This window comes from Sprattus sprattus (assembly GCF_963457725.1).
Source record: "Sprattus sprattus genome assembly, chromosome: 16".
Taxonomy (NCBI): Eukaryota; Metazoa; Chordata; class Actinopteri; order Clupeiformes; family Clupeidae; genus Sprattus; species Sprattus sprattus.
In genome coordinates, this window is record NC_137914.1 from 10,852,952 (window position 1) to 10,873,114 (window position 20,163).

Consider the following 20,163-nt stretch of genomic DNA (forward strand, 5'->3'; position numbering starts at 1 on the left):
CCTGTCAGAAGCCCCCACTCCCCGAGGAGGATAAGCTGAAGCGGTGCACACGCTGCTACCGCGTGGGCTACTGCAACCAGTGAGTCGGCCTCTCATCTCTACACACCGTCATATCAGCCTCTCATCTCTACACACCGTCATATCAGCCTCTCATCTCTACACACCGTCATATCAGCCTCTCATCTCTACACACCGTCATATCAGCCTCTCATCTCTACACACCGTCATATCAGCCTCTCATCTCTACACACCGTCATATCAGCCTCTCATCTCTACACACCGTCATATCAGCCTCTCATCTCTACACACCGTCATATCAGCCTCTCATCTCTACACACCGTCATATCAGCCTCTCATCTCTACACACCGTCATATCAGCCTCTCATCTCTACACACCGTCATATCAGCCTCTCATCTCTACACACCGTCATATCAGCCTCTCATCTCTACACACCGTCATATCAGCCTCTCATCTCTACACACCGTCATATCAGCCTCTCATCTCTACACACCGTCATATCAGCCTCTCATCTCTACACACCGTCATATCAGCCTCTCATCTCTACACACCGTCATATCAGCCTCTCATCTCTACACACCGTCATATCAGCGGCCGTCTGCTTCATATGTGGGACTGTTGGTTTATGTTATGTGGTGTTGTTAGGTCACATGGGTGGTTTAAGCACTATTTTGTCTGACTCATCATCTGTGGAGCACAGATTGTCTGAATGGTTTTGATTACCCCCCCCCCTCCTTCCTCTATGAATATTTCTGATCTCTATGTTGTTCTCCTCATAGAGCATGCCAGAAGAATCACTGGTCCACTCACAAAAACCAGTGTCGGCCCAACTTTGAGAACGTGGGTCTGCCTTTCCTGGTGAGCGTGCCGGAGTCCCGGCTCACGTACACGCGGCTGGCCCAGCTGCTGGAGGGCTACTCCAGGTATGTGCTCAGGCCTGCGGCTACGAGGGGATGGAGGCGTCTGGGATTGGCAGATTTCTAATTGTATCAGTTCAGAGAGACTTTGTCTGGGGGCCTCCTTGCACTGTGTTAAAAAAATAAATAAATACAGGCTAATGAAATGATGTAATCTTTTTGGCTTAGAAATGGCTTATAACACTTATAAACATGGCTTACAACTTATGTTTGTTTTATGTTTACAACACCTAAGATAGAAACATACTTGTAAACATAAAACATAATTTTCAATTCAAAGTAAGTTCTTGCCTACCTGCCAAAGTTAAGCCATGCCTACAACACCGAAGATAGAAACATAAGTCCAGTCCATCTCTGCTGTTCACAGGTACTCCGTAAACGTGTTCCAGCCTCCCTGTCAGTCGGGCCGGACCTCTCCAGAGGTCACCCAGTGTCGGGGTGACACGACCCCAACAGCGGGTGGCATCCCCGAGGGCTCGGGTCCAGAGGAGCACTCCACCCTGGCCAGTGGGGCTGGGGACGCGGCGGAGCTGGACAGCCTCAACGGTAACAGCCCGGCAGACGTGGCGCAGGCAGCTGCCCGTTCGGTGGCGGGAGAGCCCGACTCCCTCTCCACACACACCATAGACTCCGGCTTCTCCGAGCTCACATCCAGCTCCCATGATCCTCCGGAGGAGAAGGAGACAACCTGTGAGAAATCTCTAAAGCCAGAAGGTACAACATGTAGGAATTTGTATAGTGGTGGTAGTAGTAGTAGTAGTCGTTTCAAATCAATGCATCTCACCACAGATGTGACAAATCGTACAGAATACCTGCACACAAAAGGGTACAAATAAGTATATAAAGATAGCTAAAAAGGTGATGTGTATCTTCCGGTCATCAATACATTTCCAATATTTTTTTAATGTCCTTCCTGGAGTGCCTCTTTACTTAGACCAGAAGCTGACTGGACAGATGCTGTGATATGTGATACTTGTGTATTTTTATCCCCCAGCACTGGTGGCAGGCTTCCAGCAGGCCTCGGAGAGCGGCTCGAGCCACACCTTCCAGTTCTACATCTCCCTCCTGGACTCCAGCAACAAAGAGCAGAGACTTGAGGACAAAAGTATGTGGAAACGATGGAGCTTGGGGTAGTACTGAGGCCCAGGGAGCCATGTGTTCTGCTCAGTGTGAATTAGAAATTACACACCACTTTAAGTTTTACTTCACCATCGGGGCCAATAATGCAATGATCTCTAATTTTTATGCTCTCCCTCCCTCCCTCCCTCCCTCCCTCCCTCTCAGTGGAGGGTCCCCTGGACATCCCTGAGGACTGCACAGTGGAGCTGGTGTGGAAGAATAATGAGCGGCTGAAGGAGTATGTTCTGGTGCGCTCGAAGGAACTGGAGTTCGACGAGGACCCAGGCTCTGCCAGCGAGACGGCCCGTGCCGGACACTTCACTCTGGAGCAGTGCCTCAACCTCTTCACCAGGCCAGAGGTGCTGGCCCCAGAGGAGGCCTGGTACGAGACACACACACACACACACACACACAGACGTGCATGCACTGATACATTCAGACACGCCTCTTCCCGGAGTAGTGATGGTATTTATTTTTTGTACCAAAAGTTTGGTGGAGACTCTGTCGGAGAATGTTCAATCAGGAAACAGGCTTTTGATCTTGCAATGATGTATCAATGGAGAGAGGGGGGCTTCACCCAAAAGATTCACCTATATCTCTGATAAGACATTGAAACAGTCCCAGTTTAGATATCGTACATAGCATAAGGGGTGTCACCCCATAGCCCTGACCCTCCATCAAATATGTATCAGCCTGCTATCTCTGAGACGGGAAGCTTCACACTGTTGGTTTCACAGGGGAAATTGTTTATTAGTAAATGTCTCAGAGGCCTGTCTGTATTCATGAGGGTGGGGGACGGAGGTATAAGGAATAAACATATAGGAGGACATTTAACCAAAAACCTTACATTTTAACCTAAGCCCAATTGAAAGCAAGAAATACAAATGAATATAATTCATTGGATTATGATTCTTGTCAATCATTATTAAGCCTGATCCTGAATTCTGATTTGCACATCTTTCAGTAGTACAAAAAACAGTGTTTTTTTAAACAGTGTTTTTTTGTGGGGCAGGCAGTAGATTTTAAGGTCCCCTTAGCAAAGGCGTTGGACTGGTATAACTGAAGTTGAATGTGGTAATTACAAAGACCAGGATCATTTTTCGCATTAAGGACCCGGTTGGAAGAATGCAGTTTGGTTCTTACTATTTTCACCATGAGGTCTCCACCATCTCTGTGCCTGATGAGCTCTCTGAGGGTGATGTCTGTGTCCTGTCTCCTCACCGCAGGTACTGCCCTAAGTGCCAGCAGCACCGAGAGGCATCTAAGCAACTGCTGCTATGGCGATTGCCCAACGTGCTCATCATCCAGCTCAAGCGCTTCTCCTTCCGCAGCTTCATCTGGAGGGACAAGATCAACGACATGGTGGACTTTCCTGTCAGGTACACACTCTCACACACACTCACTCACAGACACTAACACACTTTCTGTAAGTCTGTGCAAAGCAAGAAAACCCAAAGGGGTAAATGATTATTGCCTTTTCAGATACCTGCATAAGAATTAGTCAGTACGAAAGAGCATACTTCTTACTTAAATGATAAACTTTGCCTTTTTTTACTTGTCCTTTAGGAACTTGGATCTCAGTAAGTTCTGTATTGGCCACAAAGATGACATGCAACCTCCCATCTACGACCTGTATGCTGTAATAAACCACTATGGGGGAATGATAGGTGGCCACTACACTGCCTACGCCCGGATGCCCAACGACAAGAACAGCCAGCGCAGTGATGTCGGTATGTTCCGGATACTTACTTTGCTTTATTTGATTTTAATTGAATTGTCTTTTGCCTGTAGGTCTTGATGGCTGTAGTTCATACAGGCCCCCCCTTATAATACAGACCGCATACCAATACAGACCCTATATGTGAAGTGTATGTGATTTAATGTTCACCCTGTTCTAACCGGCTTCTCCATCTTGTTTGGAAAACTTTGAAGGCTGGCGTCTGTTTGACGACAGCACCGTGACGACAGTGGAGGAGAGTCAGGTGGTAACACGCTACGCCTATGTGCTCTTCTACCGACGGCGCAATTCCCCCGTGGAACGCCCCCCTCGCTTCCTCGGGCCCCTGGGGGCCGACGCAGCCACGGCCGCTGGGGCCGCCGCAAGTCAGGTGAGGACCACTCACACACACTCCCTCTAAGCCTAACACACACACACACACACACACACATACTCTCCCTTATCTTTAAGGTCTAAAGTTTGCAGTGTTGATCTCTCTGTTTTTCGAAAAGTCGAAAAAGAAACGCCATCAGGACAGAACCATTGAATTAACATTTTATACAGCAGTAAAACGTAATACTCCCAGTCAAGGGGCCCTGCTAATAAGACTGTAATGAGCTCACTGAGCTCTTCATTGGTGGGGGGGAAGGGTAGCGGTGGTGTTTGTTTTCTCTCAAATGGGCGCTTAGCCGACAACAGCACTGTTAAGCTCTCTCTGTTGTGTATTAGGCTAACTTCTTATAGCATTACATGACGACACGAAGTTGAAAGAGCGCTTCCACTGAAGGTTTTTCCTCAGAAGTCAGCATAGGGTATTTTCTGTGGAGGCTCTGTTGTTGTTACACGGGTAAAAAATGTGTGGTTTTATTGAACCCAACACACGTGTTGGCAGAGCCTAAAAAGGTGCTGGTCCTGGTCTAATGTTGTCAAATTTTAAATGTGTCTGATATTCCTGCTAAAATCCCTCCTGAACTTGTCATCTCAACACTTTGACTTGCGCACATGTTGTTTAAGTGTGTGTGTGTGTGTGTGTCTGTCTATGTTTGTGTGTGTATGCACTGAGAGTTCGACACTGTCACAATGAGCGTTCACATCACAAGTTGAGCTCACGTCACGCTGTTGTATCATCCGTTAGGCAGGTGTTTTAAAAACTCTCAGGTGTTTTAAACACCGGTGTCTGGCAGGTGTTGTAAATGCTTAAGCTGGGGTCTTGCTCTGTCACTGCGCTCTAAACGGAGTGCTTGTGAAGGCCCCGCCCGCCCCTCACCTTTCTCAGAAGCTGACACAGGTTTCCGCCAATCGCAGGCCTCTCTGATCTGGGAGGAACTGGAGGAAGAAGCGGAAAGGCAGGAAGTGGCGCGCCGGGGCCTGTTCCTCCGGCCACGGCTCCAACAGCGACGCACACGTGGACATGGGGAGGATGAGGAGGAGGAAGAGGGCGGGCGGGGGGGACCGCAGGCCCTGAGACGACGACGACAGCAGGAGCGCCGCCGCCGAGGCTCCCACATCTCGGACTACTCTGACGACGACTGCGTCAGATATTTCGTTGTGGGCACAGTGGTAGCCCTGCTAGCTCTGGCCCTCAACCTCATCTATCCCCTGCTCTAATGGGCCAGCTGGGCTTAGCTAGTAGCCACCCCACCCACCCAACCCTAACCTACACACTTGAACTCCTTACTCCTGTATGTATGTACTGTATGTATTTATGGAGCGCTGTATATCTATTTATTACTGACTCTAAATTCACCTGTATAATACAGAACGCACATTAATGGCAATCAACAGGAAAAAGAGGTATTTTTCGGTGAAAATTGCACTTTGAAAACTCTGCAGCTTCGCACACTACTACCAGAGGTAGATTGTTCAGGCAACAGGATTCGGCCACCACCTCCATCTTCCATAACGCTGCTATATAGCACACCACCCCTACAGATCTGTGGGAAACGCTGTGACCTTGAGGTGAAAATCATTAATACTCCTGGTTGAAGCCTCTTTTGCTTCCCCAACTAATGCACTCTAGTTGTAACACACAGGGCTTTGGTCTCCCTTCCTATAAAGCGGAACAGTTTGTGATATGTAGGGACGTTCAGGACACTAGCTTGTAGGATTTAAGGGTATTGTCAGTATGCAAGTGTGCGAGCACCTGCAGCAGGGTCTGATGAAAAACATCCAACTGCTGAATAGTTGACACCCACTTGACCTAACCGTGTTACTGGAATGTAACCATTTTTAGGCAGGAGTGACTCATCATGAATGTCAATCAAGCTGGAGTTTAAGTGCATTGTTTTTTAGTTTTTGTGGTTTCAATGTGAGTTAGGAGTCATTCACCTTTTGACTGAGGAGCACATTCAGCCATGCTTTAGGACTGATGCCATTTAGAATACAGTACATTTATAATTCACCAGTCGTCTTAATTAAAAAAAATATAGATAATAGGTGTCTCTTGGTCTTAGCCATTATCAGAAAGTCAGGTTTGTATTAAGTTGTTTCTGAACCGTAAATGCCATTCCTGTCTCATCCTTTTATGTGATTTACTTCAATAGAGCTTGGCAGCTAACATGCAAATGAAAGGGCTTGATAGTTTCTACTTGACCGTGTTGGTGTAGTGTATTAGTTAGAGACGTTAGACAGTAGGGCATCGGCCCACCAGCATTGTTGTTTCCATGATGCACATGTTGTGCTTTTTTTTTTCTCTCTCTCTCTCTCTCTCTCTCTCTCTCTCTCTCCCTCAAACTCACACACAAACACACACACACACACACACACACACAGGGCTTCTGAGCTTCCAAATTGTTTGGAAACACACATTGCGCATCAATATGTTTCGCTCCTGATTTAAACATCCACCTCCCTGTAAGTCAATGGCGATGGCACCACCTTTTGTGCTGTTTTTTTTAATTTATTTTTTGGTTTCTGCCTTTTCAATATGTTCAACATCACCTGCCTTGTTTCTGCAGCGTTGCATGTCTTTTTGTAGTTTTGATTTGTGCAATCGCTGATTTTATTTTCATATCCAAGTCCTTTTGCTACTGCAGTGAGGATTCTGTGAGCTTTTGCCTAAGATTAGTGCGCTTCTGTTTAGGGTTTAAAGCTAAGTTGCGAAAGCCAAACGTCTGTCTTGGAGAAGTGCATCACATTGCATGGAACTCCGTCATGTTTCCCCATAACTTTTATCTCCCCCATTACTTGAGTGCAGCTGTGTGGTTTTGAATATTCTCAAGGTCCTAAGCAGAACTGCGTATGCTAGGATTGTGTAAGTTCTGCAAAGGAATCACAGGACTGCTGGAGCTGCTTTCTGTGTATGGTTGATCTAGTGCAGGGTTGCAGCATGGTCTCTGAATGTGTCTGTCCAGCCCTGTGGAAGGAGGACATCCCCTCTCCCTGTCCCTTTAGCCATGGCACAGACCAGGAAAAGGCTCTGGACTTTTTAGTTTGGTCTTGTTTGCTTTCAAAGACCCCTGCAACAACTTCCTTGTATGGCTCAGTGCAATGAAATGCAATATACCGTCCATCCACTATGCCACCGTGAGGATGTAGCTAGTTGTCTGACCACATAAATGCTATGGCTAAAAGCTGGAATGTGAAACTGAAGTATGCAAATAGAGCTGCTAGAATGATCCATCTGTAATGAAAATGTAAGTAACAATATTTTTGTATATTAGGTATTTTACAGGAATTGCATTTCAAGAGCAATGGCCCCTCATTGTATTCATATTTGATATTGTCTAAACCGGTACAGGCAAGGTTACTGTGTCCTTTATGTGTCCTGATGATGAGTAGAGTCTGCAGTCAGAAAAGATATATTTTCACAACCTTGCCTGGACACTGTCTTGAAATGACTAATGACATTTAAATCCAGGTGTAATGTCAATGTAATCTTTAAATGCACAACGCTTCATGAATTAAATTGCCGCTGTTATTTAAGACTGAAGAGAAAACGGCTGTTAAAATACCCCAGCAATAACTTGTAATGGCACTATAATGATGATGATGCTGCTCTGTACAATTTACTTGTACTGGCTTTTAAAATAAAGTGTCAATCTAATCTCAGCTGAATGGATGTTATTGTCTGTACAGTGTCAAGTAAATAATGATCTTGTCTGCATTGTTTGTGTGCTGTTCCTGTCAACTGTTTGTTTAACTGATTCGTTATGTTTCTTCTCCTGCAACGCTGCCCTTGACTGTATTAATTAGATGTGGTGGTTTTACCCATGTCTTCCCCTGTGTTTCAGGAGGGTCTATAGAAAGCCTGTCTTGTAACGCTGATTTATTTTACAGGCATCTAGTCAAGCACTCTTTGGGACAGACCTGGACCCCGAAGGACCCCCTCAGCTGACCCCGGAGGTGAACTCTGACCTCTTTGCACCCTCGGGAGAGTGCTCTGCCCCGTCCTACAGCAACCTGGAGGAAGTGGACTAAAGGGATCTGCGGCGCTCACGCCCAACAGCAGCCACCCTTGGCTACTTACCCACTGGGAGAGGCAGTTCCCCTAAGAGGGAAGCAGGAGGGTGGGCAGAAAACAACAACAACAACAACAACAGACTTCAGTGCTTCTAAATGAATTAAGGCACGCTGAAGGTGCTAATGTTGCGCTGGTGCAACGACAGATGGGGAAAGGTGGACAAAGAAAGAGGCAAATGCATGCACATCCTCACCCTATAGCGCTGTCTACACACAAACACACAAGCGGACACACACACGCTCTCTCCCTGTATACTCGCCTCCTGGTTAAACAAATGACGTACACAACGTGTAGCCTCACCTACCGATACTGTCACTGTGTGTATTTACACACACACACCCATTCCACCCACTTAGATGCACTCACAGGCTTTAGATGTACTTTACCTGTGTTTGCCTCCTCAGTCTCTCGCTCTCTCGTGAACCCTGGGTTCCGTAGACTTCTGGGCTATTCCTCCTTGACCTGCTGTTCTACATACACACAAGCACCCATTTAGTGGCAAGGCTCTCCTCCGAGAGCAGCGACACGACCAAGCGGCTGTAACTGCTCTTGCCCCTTCATACTTACTGCTCTCCGCTCACAGGGCCTCAAACATACTGGTTGATATTGTGTACCTGTGTGTTTGTGAAGAGGGGGGAGGGGGGGAATAGGGATGTGAACGTCTGCGCGTGTTCTGGATTCTGTAATTTCTTTACCTTGTCTCTCTCTTTCTCTTTTTGTTTCATTTGATTGTCTTGTCTTTTTTTGAAACCTGGGTAGAATTATAATTTTTTTCTAACTAAACTGAACTTGTTCAGTCATGTGTAATGTGTTAAGTGCACTGAAAGAAAATATATTAAAGGGTATTGCCAGTGTCATCCCATACCTGAAAATGTTCTTTTGTTTGTTTGTTTTTTTCTTTAAACCTGATTATTTCGAGTCCCACATAGCACAATGGTGCAAACAGCTGTAGTGTTGAGAAACTGCGTTGCCTTACCTCATTGTGGTGTCATTGGGAGCCACATGGAAGCCTGCAATGGGCTTTGAAGTTTCTCTTTGGACATTTCCAGCATGTTCAGTAATCTCATTGTTTTGCTCAAACAAACTGATGCAAACCAAGCTTGTAGCTGGCTTTATCTACTCTGTTTGAGGACTTCAAGGAAATTAGGATTAAAAGGCTTTGGACTTGTCAAAACTGCAGCTACTGCCACAATTGTGCTACAGATTGATTGGAATGGTCAGGTGTAACAATTTAAGTACGATTAAGATTGATAAAACGCTGGATTCTTTCTTAAAGTAAGTCTTTCTTTGTGCTCTTTCATTTTGATTGTTTATTAAGTGGGTTCTACCTTTTTCTTAAGTTCGATCAAACCTGTGGAAATGTTCTGTAATGCAGAAAAAAAGGCTCGACATTGGGGGGGGGGAAAACCTGCATGTTGACCACAACTGTAGTCCTAAAATGTAATTACCAATCATGTAAGCTCTGCCCACCTCGATTCCCTTCTTGTGTGGATTGTCTAGTGCCCCCTGTTTTGTTTTGTATTGGACTGCATATTAAGTGGGTATAAGGGGTGTATGGTTTTCCGAATGCTGCTGTGAATATAATATAAATGGTTAATATAAGTAAATAAATAAGCTTTTTGGGAAACTTAAAAAAAATGACACGTAATGTTTGTATATGCAAACTCGGAATCATAAGTAACTTTTAATAAAGATTCCAGGAAGTGATTAATGATGTCATGTCCTTTTCTGAACAATTACAACTAGACAGAGTGTAGTGATTCTGGGTCCCCAGGGAAATGGCATTCCAATAGAAGACTATTGGATAACAGTATTACATTACACTAGTATGTGCAGATTCTCAGTGATTTTCTATAACTCACTTCAACATTCAGGTCGTTCTCTGACTGGTCCTCCATAATATATATATCCTCTAGAGTGCGCTAGTCAAGAAACATCCCAGTACTAAGCATATTCCATTGCTACCTGCAAACAAGGAAATGTGCCGTTTCAGCTGTTCAAAGAAAGCCGGTGAGATTTCTCTCTTGTCCTGTCGTCTTACAACAGACGATGGTGTGAGTGTTATCAGTAGCGACACCCGTGGGAGTATTAACTGGAAATTATATTAATTATGTCAAAACCCTCACTAGGCGATATAATGATGGCTAGTTGCCGTGCTCGTTAGCTTAACGTTTCATTTTAAATAACCTTAGCGGCTATCAATCCCAGACAGCCATCCATTACCATGGTAAGGTAGCAAGCCGGCGAGTATCTGGTGTTGGTACGCTGAAAAGTTTGAGATCCCTATAATCGCTGGTACGTCAAGATTTTTTTTTTGCTATTGAAATATGTTCGAAGTGCTCATTCATACATGGAAAAGTTACGACAATGCCTGGATCATGTACATGTTCATTCTTAGTCATTAACTTACTGACGTTGGTCCTGTAAGCTATGGGTACACTTGTTTATGTAGCATGCGTTAGCGTTAGAGATAATAGATTTTACTAATAGCATTTGCCCTGATCGTCCTCCAGTCTATAAACGCTCCGCTCAGGACTTCATGATAATTGAACCAGTTCGACTGCATCTGGGCTTCCTGTAAAGGAAATTAAATGCGAGTAATGTCAGACACCGTCGTCAGAAACTGTGGTGTAAGTGAGGGAAATGAGGAGGACAGACGAGAACTTCGAGCTGACTCGCCTTGCAGTGGAAATCTTATCGGGAATTCTGTCAGACAGAAGAAGCTCATCCTTCACATTGACCTGAACAATACAATCTTAGTATCCGATGCCGTGACTAAGCAAGGGACGGTCGCCGCTTTGGACTACTTTCTTTCTTCGGTTACTTGGGGACATATGTCAAAAGGTATGCTGGTGTTTTCCGAGGTGAAGTATAGTGAAAAATGTTTGGTTTTACTACTGAATCACATCATTGTTTTAGTCTTATGTAGTCCAAGGTAGACTATTGTTATGGAACTTGTTACATGTATCACCAATAGGTATGTATTGGGAATGTTGTAAAGCTTGATTTTCTATCCGTCAATCAACACCCTCAACCTATCTGCAGGTAAATGGGAGTGGATGTGTGAGGCTCCCTCCCTTTCCCCACCCTGCAACGATGCAGTGAGCTTCTACTCCAAGTTTGGCCGAGTGGCAGGCTTCACCAGCGCAGGACCGGGCCGGAAGTTTCGCGGGGTTCTGGAGGAGCACCTGGCCCTGCTGCGCTGGCCTGCAGACCTGCCTGAAGACAAGGAGTTCTCTGTCAGAGGGGAGGATGGCCACCTTTACCACTGGATCCTGCCCTCTTTCTTCCAGCTGCTCCAGGACCTGGCCTCTCAGGGCAGGGACTTCGCCATCTTGTTCCGCACGTTTGGCACTGACCTGCCCCGGGTCCTGTCGGTGGTCCGCAAAGCCCTGGTCCAGGGGGCCCATCCACTATTCCCTGACCTCCCTGCACTAAAGGTAGGCCCCAGTGTGCAAACAGTTTGTTCACCTTGTGTTAACGAGGCCCATCACAATGAGTGTGTTGGTGTCTTGCAAAGCATTGGTGAAGGTGAGGTGTATGAAGCAGTCCTGCACTGAAACTGTGTGATTCAGCATGCTGTGTGAAACTGTGTGATGGTCTTTTCTTAGGATGACACCCACCCACCCATTCAGACAGCACGTACACTGCATTCCATCTAGCTGACAGCACTCCTAATGAACCATCCCACACACAGACATACACACAAATGCACACTTTGCATTCCACCTCCCTGCCCTCAAGAACACACACACACACACACACACACACACACACACACACACACACACACACTTCCTCACAGCATGCTGCTCCTCAGGTTAGTCAAGTGGAGCTGAACACATTGATTGCTGTGGTGGAGGTGAGCGTGGGCAGTGGGGGGTCTCTCACTGCATCCACAGGCCTCCAGGCACCGAGAGCCCCCTGTGTCACAGGGAGGGATGGTGATGACGACTTATTCAGGCTGTCTGCTGTCAGATGCTGTTTGCTCATGCATGTCCGCGTAACCATGGAATGCAAAGAGCACCCATTTTCACAGTGTAGTAAGTGTTAGACTGTGTCCCATGACCGTGGTGTAACCTAAGTGTAACGTAAATCTTGTGATTGCAATGGAAATGCTGCAATGGATTGTGGAGCTTTTCAACAATGGAGCGGGTGAAGGTTTTTGGAATTCCGGAGAATCCTGGAGTCCGAAACAGTTTGGCTCTTATCCAGACTAGTGATGGAGATCATTTCCAAGCACTTTTTATGACTTTAGAATTTATCAAGTGCCTTGTATTAATATATTCCTTGTATGAATCATGTGCTTATGAAATCAGGAACATGGCTTTTGTGTGTGTTTATGTGTGATTATTAGGTGCCACTTAGTCTGCATACGTACAAGAGCATGTTTAGACCAGAAGTGATAAGAATGCGCATGATAAAGTGTCAAGCTAGTTTTTCTGTCCTAAAAGTGCAGAATAACAGCTTGCCTTTGCTCACTTGAATGGACTAAACATTCACATGATTGACCAGTTGGCCTTCTATCCTTCTAACTTCTTTCTCCTTCTTTCCGTCTCGCTTTCTCTCTTTCTCCCTTCCTCCCTCTCTCTGTTCCCAGCTCTCTGTAAGTGAAACCCCAGGCCAGATCCGCTGCAGTGCCAAGGGCGCGGTCCTGACCCGAGGGGAGGAGAAGCTGTCGTCCCGCGATGGAGACCGAGGCATCTACCAGTACCTCAGCTCAATGGAAGGCCTTGGAGGCTTTCAGGACCACTTTGACTGGTGAGGGAGACCTTACAAACGGTCAAAAGACAGGGTCATTCAGGGATAGCGCCAGAGGGGGTAGGTTAGCATGCGTTGCTTGATATGACCCTGTTGAGCAGGGGAGCTGTGGTGAGAGGCAGTCCTGTGTGTAGGTAGTCATACTGCTTTTTTAGCCACCTATGAACAAGGACCGACACAAGACGGCAGGAAACAGTTGGATGGCACTTGTCTTGCTCTGCTTTACCCCCTCATAAACACTACTTCTCATTGGGGAGTCTTTTGCTAGATATCCCAGTGTCTTGTGACAAGAAAATATGTGGCCTGTCTCCATTAAAAAGACAAACAAAAAAGGCTCCAGTTTTTCCCGCACATAAAGAATAGAGAGGTTTAGACCTTGGTGGCTGTTACTAAGTCTTGATGTTTTTCCTCGTAGGTGGGCCCGCAACACCTACTCCATCTTGGGTGGAAAGCCTTTATGGGTGGACCCTTTTGATCCCAATGTCCAGCACATCTTTGTTGATGATAACATTCGGCAGACAGATGAGGATACAATTGTCAACCCCAAGGTTTAACTCTCCTGCCTCTGTGATTTATTACAGAAATATTTCTCAAATGAATCACCTTTATAATAACAATTATTGGTTTATATACAGTAAAGTTCTTAACATTACAGAGTATGTGTGATTGTTTTCACAGTCTTCTTTCATCTTGTGCCTGTTTTGTCTTTGAAACAGCCATCACTATCACTTGTCACCTGAAAAAAGAGTGTTCATTTAGTGGAGTAAACCTTATCGATTTCCATCTTTATTCCACTCACACAGGTGTTTCTGGACCCTGAAGGCTCCCAGACTCGCACAGCTTGCACATCAGAGCTGTACGACCTCTGCCTGGTGCAGAACGACCTCCTGCAGGCCATCTCTGACCCCAGCTACTTCAGCAAGCGCATCCAGATCTGCCAGGAGAACTACGAGAGGAACCTGCAGCAGAGCACCGGCTAGACCACGTAGCCCCCATCACCTTACAAGCCAGCATGGCAAAGAGAGAGGGAGGAAGGAATGGAAAAAAGGAGGGAGACAATTTGATGGATAGAGGTCTGCTTGGTATTAAAAGGCAGGGGGCTGTATTTGATTGATTTATTATACAGCAGCCATTTTAAGTCCTGTCTGAGTGAAGTTTGATGGATGGATTTAGAGTGGCTTTGTTCCAAAAACATATAGTGTAAAGGTCAGACTTGTTTTCACTTCCTGTTCTTCCCTTCCTTCCTCCTTTCGGAGAAGATGTTGATACCACCTGGCAGTTTTTTGGGCTATTCCCTACCTCCAGCATTTTAATTTTTTAAGAAGCTGTTGTTTTTTCTTACTGATATAATTCCATTTGAAAGCCTGTACTTAACATAAACATACGATTTCCTGTAAGCCTGCCTAAAAAATTGCAAAGGGGTATCATTGCCAAAGGACCTTAGTGCTCTAGAGCTGATACCAACATGCGTGATGAAAAAAGTGAAGAACTTTCAGTTCTCAGATGAATGTTTCTTCAATCCTCATTCTTTTCTCAGGGCTGATTGATGCCTAGTGTTAGAAATGCAAAATATTTTTGTAGAATGATTTTCTTTGTTGTTTTCTAAATGGCCTATCAAAACAGATTTATACAGAGGAAGATTTGTTGTGGGTAGGTCATAATAGAAGGATGATGAGATCAGGCTATGTGTGCTTTTTGCTTTTAGTCCATTGACATGGGTCAATTTTTATCCTAAATTTAATTTTATTTAGACTTCACGAAAGGTTGGCCAATAACGTTAATTGTAAATGGAGCACAAACTGTTGCAGCTCACAGTTGTTCAATTGCTCCAGTCTTCCACGTCATGCTGAAACATGTCAGTGTGCATTGGGCAGTACTCTGCCTAATGGTTCATAAATGCAGAAACCATACAAAGGAAAGCATATCCTTTCTGTGGAATGCTTGCACATAGGTTCAAGGTTTCGACATTTTTCCCAGGTCAGATGAATACAGTATGTATGATCTCTGAAATGTAGCACTAGTTGATGGTGAGCTGTTTAATTTTGCCTTTTACAAATACATCAAGAATACAAAGTCTTCCATCAACGACACATTTGAATTTTTGCATCACAAGGGGATGTTCTTATGCACTGGATATTGATTAGCTGTGGCAGATTTAGCATTTGCTTAAGTTATTTATCTATGCTTGCTCTTATTTATTTGAGTATGTGTTAGCATATCTCAGTTTTGAAGGGTTACTTGCACTTGAGTTGACTACTTGAGGTCTTCAGAGACTGCATATTCTAGGAATAATGCTTCGCCTGAGGTAGAGTTTTGTTAAGGACTAGATCTACAGGATCAGAACAGAAAGAAATGCATTCATATTTTATATTTTGTAGAAGTTTGTGGTTTTAGAAAAGATGTCCGTCTCCAACTGTGATCATGTCATCAAAGTCATCTACCACCAATTCAATCTCTCATATGTCCCTCCTGATAGGAAAAACAGAGACATGATGGGCCCACTGTTCCTTTGTGCACAGAGCAGGCCTATCCCTACACCTCAAAATAAAAGTCATAAATAAAGCTCTGCCGTGGTCTTTATGTTTGCTCTGCTTGGGCTTTGACGGGCTCCATTGGCTAAAAGCAGCTGATGTCTTGAGGCTACATTGATCAGACTCACACAGAGGCTGTGTCTAAGGTATTGATCGTGCTTCATGGCCTGGAGTTTACCTGAATGGGTTTGAGGGATGTATTGATCAGCAGGAGGAGATTGAGGAGTAGTTTTAAGGAGAGATTGACAGAAGCAAAGTTTCACTTTTTCAAGGAAGTAAAGGATTTTGGGTGGACTTTGAATGATTTCACACTTACATTATTTTTCATTTGTGTGGAATACTGAGGTTTTCGCTATTATGTGTCCACATAAAATGACTAAGGTTCTTACCCAAACATCAATTTCTTACACCAGAATGAGAGTGTTTACTATGCAATACTTACCTGGCATTGTAATAACAAAGAAAATGCCCATCAGGTGGCGAAGAATCCAAATGCAACCCACTTTAACCATTCTTATATTGAATACTGGAAATGAAAAAAAAAATCTTGGAGGGGGTGTTATGAATGGGATGGGGGGGAGGGGGGATTACACTTGTCGCATATTATAGACTTATGTCTATACTTTACTTATCATAGACTACTGTAGAGTACTTTACTCTTCGCACCGTTATCACTTTTTGGTGGTGCTCCAACACAGCAGTGCTGATTAGATTAAGAGACATTAGCCCCACCCAAATCTTCAATTTTAAATATCAAATTATTTGAGTGTACAACTATTAAGAAAGTGAGCACTTCACTACTTTAATTTTTTACGCGATACAGCTAGAATATCATTTCTGCCAATCACTAGGCTATGGAAGTATATATTCTTTATGTTGTAATGATATTTATAAGGCAGAAAAGAAAGTCTGACAAATGTAAGCACCAATTCTTTTTTAACTTTTGATTTTAAAAGTTTGGTGTAGTAAGGGGAGGCTGTCGATTGCACCCCCGAGCACCTATTTCCAACGTCTATGATACCAAGTGAAGAGAGTTATGTAGGATTATACAGATGGGGGTGCTGTATCACTGTGTCAAAGTATTGAATTGGTCGCAGAGTGTGTTGTTTTCTTGGGTAATGGGTTGTGTGTAATGTGGTTGCCTGTTCCCCTTCAGTTCCTCTAGGATTACCAAAACCGTCTCACTTAAATGTGCAATAAATATTACTTGTCAAAAAATAATAACAATGTCTGCAGACCTACACAAGATGCAATTCTGGGGTAATTACTTCCTATGCATCTCGATTTGTCCTCTGCTAAAGAATTTTATGTTCAGTTTTATTCGACCGGAAAAAAGTAACATAAATGAGCCAACACAAAAGCAAAAAAACTTAGCATCGACAATATTGGTGTGCTGGAACACTTTTTCATGCCCTCAGAAGTAGAAATAACAAAAGCTATGAAATATGTTCGCCCCTTCACTGTCTCCATCAGGGTCTAAATTGACAGTCTACGCCTGTCCTAATAGTTTATTGTAGGCCATTAGTAAGCCGCAGGGGGGCAGTGTGACCATTGATTTTCTGTAGGGATCAGTCTGCAACGCGTTTAATGTCAGGTGGGGCGCACCTCTGACTGGTATAATTTGTCATAAAAGTCGGAGCAGATGCCGCGCAGGGGGAGCCGCGGTGGGGCAGCGACAGAAAGTAATGTATTGTTTCGACTGAGTAAATGGAATTCTGCATTATGCATCCAATTACTCCGACGCGGTGTGTAGCCAGGCAATCAGCACACAGATAAGGTATGGATTCATATAACTGTCTGATAATACATCTCGGACTGCTTCCCAGTTTCCGGAATCCCTCCTAGTAGAATGTAGCACCAATAAATCAAAAAGCTACCTAGTTTAATTAGACCATTGGGTTTAATTGAAGAGAACCAGTTTGTAATGGTTGTGTTGTACAAGTTGTTGTACAAGTCCCTTTAAAACTTAGGTGATTATATTTCGGCTTTAAACTTAATGCTATATTTTAAATTAAATGTACACAGAACTTGACATTTTGGAGAGCTAGAGCGCTAGGTTGAAATATTGGCTGCGTTATTACTATTAGCTTACAAAAAATCAGAAGCCCATATCTCAAAAATGATCTCAGAGCATCATCTCTTTACAAGGTGTAGCTAACAAAAACAAAGTGTATTCCCTGACGACACAGAATGTGTTTTACAGCAGCAACCGGTGAGGTAAAGTGCATATTTTACGCACGAGCGCGGGGAGGGAGAGCAGAGAGTGTGCTGATTTGCCAATGGTAGAGTCCAACAGCTGATTGTTTGCTCGAGAGTCAAGACACTAAACACAGAGCGACGGATCTGCGAGCGCCTCGCGCAGTATACGAGGTTGGAAAGGTTGTTAGAGTACTTCACTGGCGGGACGTGGCTTTGAGTATGTCCGTGGGGAGGAGATGCTTTTAAGGTATAGTGGCTTTTCCACATTGGCAAAAGTTTTGTGTTTGGTCTTCGTCCGTAACACCATTTTCCGAACCTCACTTTGGACCTCGTGTGACTTAATGTTCTTTGGAAAATAGCAAGAGCACGGTTTAAAATAAATTTGAATTTGGGTTGTTGCTCAATCCAACCGTCTCAGAGATGTTCAAGAATGTAACTGAAAATGCTTGTTTCAAGATTAGCCTGAATATTTAATCGCTTATATTTTGTTCTTATATTTGTGTTGCCTTCATTGATATGGACACGAGCGTGTTCTTGTATCGGATAGGACAGTTCAAGACTTAAGACTGTTTGCTTCTGTGATGTATGTATGTACATGCAGTAGAAAAATAATACTTCGCTCCATGTGTTTATTATTACACAGTTTACTTGATGCCACATTCAAATTGTCATATCTCACGAAAATAATTGCACAGCCGTTTCACATTGTCTTTCTGGGTTTGCTGCGCTGCAGTCTCGGCAGCACCAGCTTTAACGTTGCAGTGTTAGGGAAAGAATGTGATCTAAGGCTGCTGTACAACGCTTTTAGGTTCTTCCAGTGCCTGTATGGTATATTTAATACTGGGATATCATTCAAACATCTGTTATCTCTTAGTAGCCTACTATTATTTGTATAAAACTGAAAGGAAGTTAAAGCGTCCGTCCACACAATTGATCTAAAAAAGCTAAAAAATGTATCTATTTTCTACTTGCTTCTGCACATCTCCTCGTTAGGTGTTAGTATCACCTGTTCCATTGACACCTTGAATTCAAAAACTTTGTCCCAATCCCTCTCTGATCATACGCCCCTTTTCCACCCTCATACATTTTAACCTGACATTGTTCCTCCATGCTAAATATTTTATTTTTCTTTGTTTTCCCCTCTGCAATGGTAATTATTGTATTATTCTATTGTTGTCACTAGCATATGGGCGCCCTTATGCTCGTTTGCTCTGCGCCCCTCTTCATGCTGTGTCCCTGATATTGCTGTTGTCATACATCATTTTTCATTTCTTTCAGTCTCTTCCGTTAAATTCCTCGTCCCACAAGTTGAATGTTCCCTATTTATTCAGCTTATGATCCAAAAATAGTTCCTGCTTTTGCTATACATATACGTAGCTTCCGTACTTTAAACTCACCTAGCCTACTTAGCTCTGCCCACGTTCAGTGTAAATAATCTTACATCTCCAGTCTGTAATTTTGTCATAAACGAATGTACTCGTTAATCATGGCGTTTCATATACTCCTTTCTTGTCTGCACCCTTGAGGCAGTAATTACCGTCATGTGTATAGAGTGGATAACCTGATCCTATTCAGTGATCATTTGCATAATCATACGACAGGTTAAAGCGCTACTTGCTGAATACACAGAGAGAACACTATACAGGTGGGATTCTCATGATCTTGTTTACTAGTCGCAAGAGTTTTAACAAATGGCAGCCGCTGCTAACCTGAACACCAACCACTGGCAGGTTACAGGCATATTAAACAAAAGTGACAGGCATATGTTCAAATAATAATAACAGGCGAATTGTTTAAGAAAATGTGCTGGGGAGAACGTTAAATATAGGCTTAGTACATTTTTGACTTCTGTTTTTAATGTCTTCCTTATGGTTTAATGCCATACACTGCCTTACAGGCTGCAACACCGTAAAACACACAGCTGGTGTCATTGGAAATACTGTGTTATATCGGTCTAAATACAAGGTAGGGGAGGTCATAAGCTTTAGCATTTGCTGGTGAGTTTTCTCAGACTGTAGGCCTAAAAGGCAATGCCGTGTAAGAGCACCATCACTTTAAAAAGACTAATCCTCAGCAAGCCATTACAGTTAAGATGACGGTGATGAAGACTATTAAACTACAGTAGCAAACCATTAGGTGTAGGCTACAGCAGCCTCCGTGGGATTTTCTTGTAAAAGTGACTAAACTTTCATGGAGCGAGAGACCATCCAAATATTTTTTATACATTCTGGACCTGCTTGGAAGGACAACTTGCCATAACATCTGTTGAGGCTGATAAAGATACAAAATGAAAGGATTGAATGAATGTGAGAACACTCAGACTTGTCGTCAGAAGCTTTGCTATTCAGTTAAACTCATCTCTGTGTCCCAGCACTCGGCAATTAATTTCTTTATCCAGTTGCTTGATTTAATTAATGTTCACTGAGTGGCTAGAGGAT

The 20,163-nt window shown here is 44.0% G+C and overlaps 2 protein-coding genes across 6 annotated transcripts in view; both read left to right on the forward strand.

Annotated features, from left to right (window-relative positions):
• Positions 1-9,873, forward strand: part of usp19 (ubiquitin specific peptidase 19) — a 28,580-nt gene extending 18,707 nt beyond the window's left edge. For 3 of the 5 annotated variants that reach the window (XM_080854036.1, XM_080854037.1, XM_080854039.1), the window contains 9 exons: positions 1-79; positions 799-942; positions 1,304-1,650; positions 1,931-2,041; positions 2,221-2,437; positions 3,282-3,434; positions 3,622-3,785; positions 3,988-4,163; positions 5,078-8,029. The exon at positions 1-79 is cut by the window's left edge and continues 40 nt beyond it. In XM_080854036.1, the coding sequence (XP_080710162.1) occupies positions 1-79; positions 799-942; positions 1,304-1,650; positions 1,931-2,041; positions 2,221-2,437; positions 3,282-3,434; positions 3,622-3,785; positions 3,988-4,163; positions 5,078-5,380 (1,694 nt within the window). In that variant the 3' untranslated portion in view covers positions 5,381-8,029. Of the gene's footprint in view, positions 80-798; positions 943-1,303; positions 1,651-1,930; positions 2,042-2,220; positions 2,438-3,281; positions 3,435-3,621; positions 3,786-3,987; positions 4,164-5,077; positions 8,031-8,050 lie in introns of those variants that run through there. The other 2 variants (XM_080854040.1, XM_080854038.1) reach the window with 2 other exon arrangements.
• A 386-nt stretch (positions 9,874-10,259) lies between these two features.
• On the forward strand, positions 10,260-15,485 carry LOC308377655 (uncharacterized protein). Its single transcript, XM_080854384.1, has 5 exons — positions 10,260-11,078; positions 11,280-11,674; positions 12,835-12,995; positions 13,411-13,543; positions 13,799-15,485. Exons 1-5 carry the CDS (start codon positions 10,826-10,828, stop codon positions 13,973-13,975), a joined length of 1,119 nt encoding a protein of 372 aa, XP_080710510.1. The 5' UTR covers positions 10,260-10,825; the 3' UTR covers positions 13,976-15,485.
• The last annotated feature ends 4,678 nt before the right edge of the window (positions 15,486-20,163 follow it).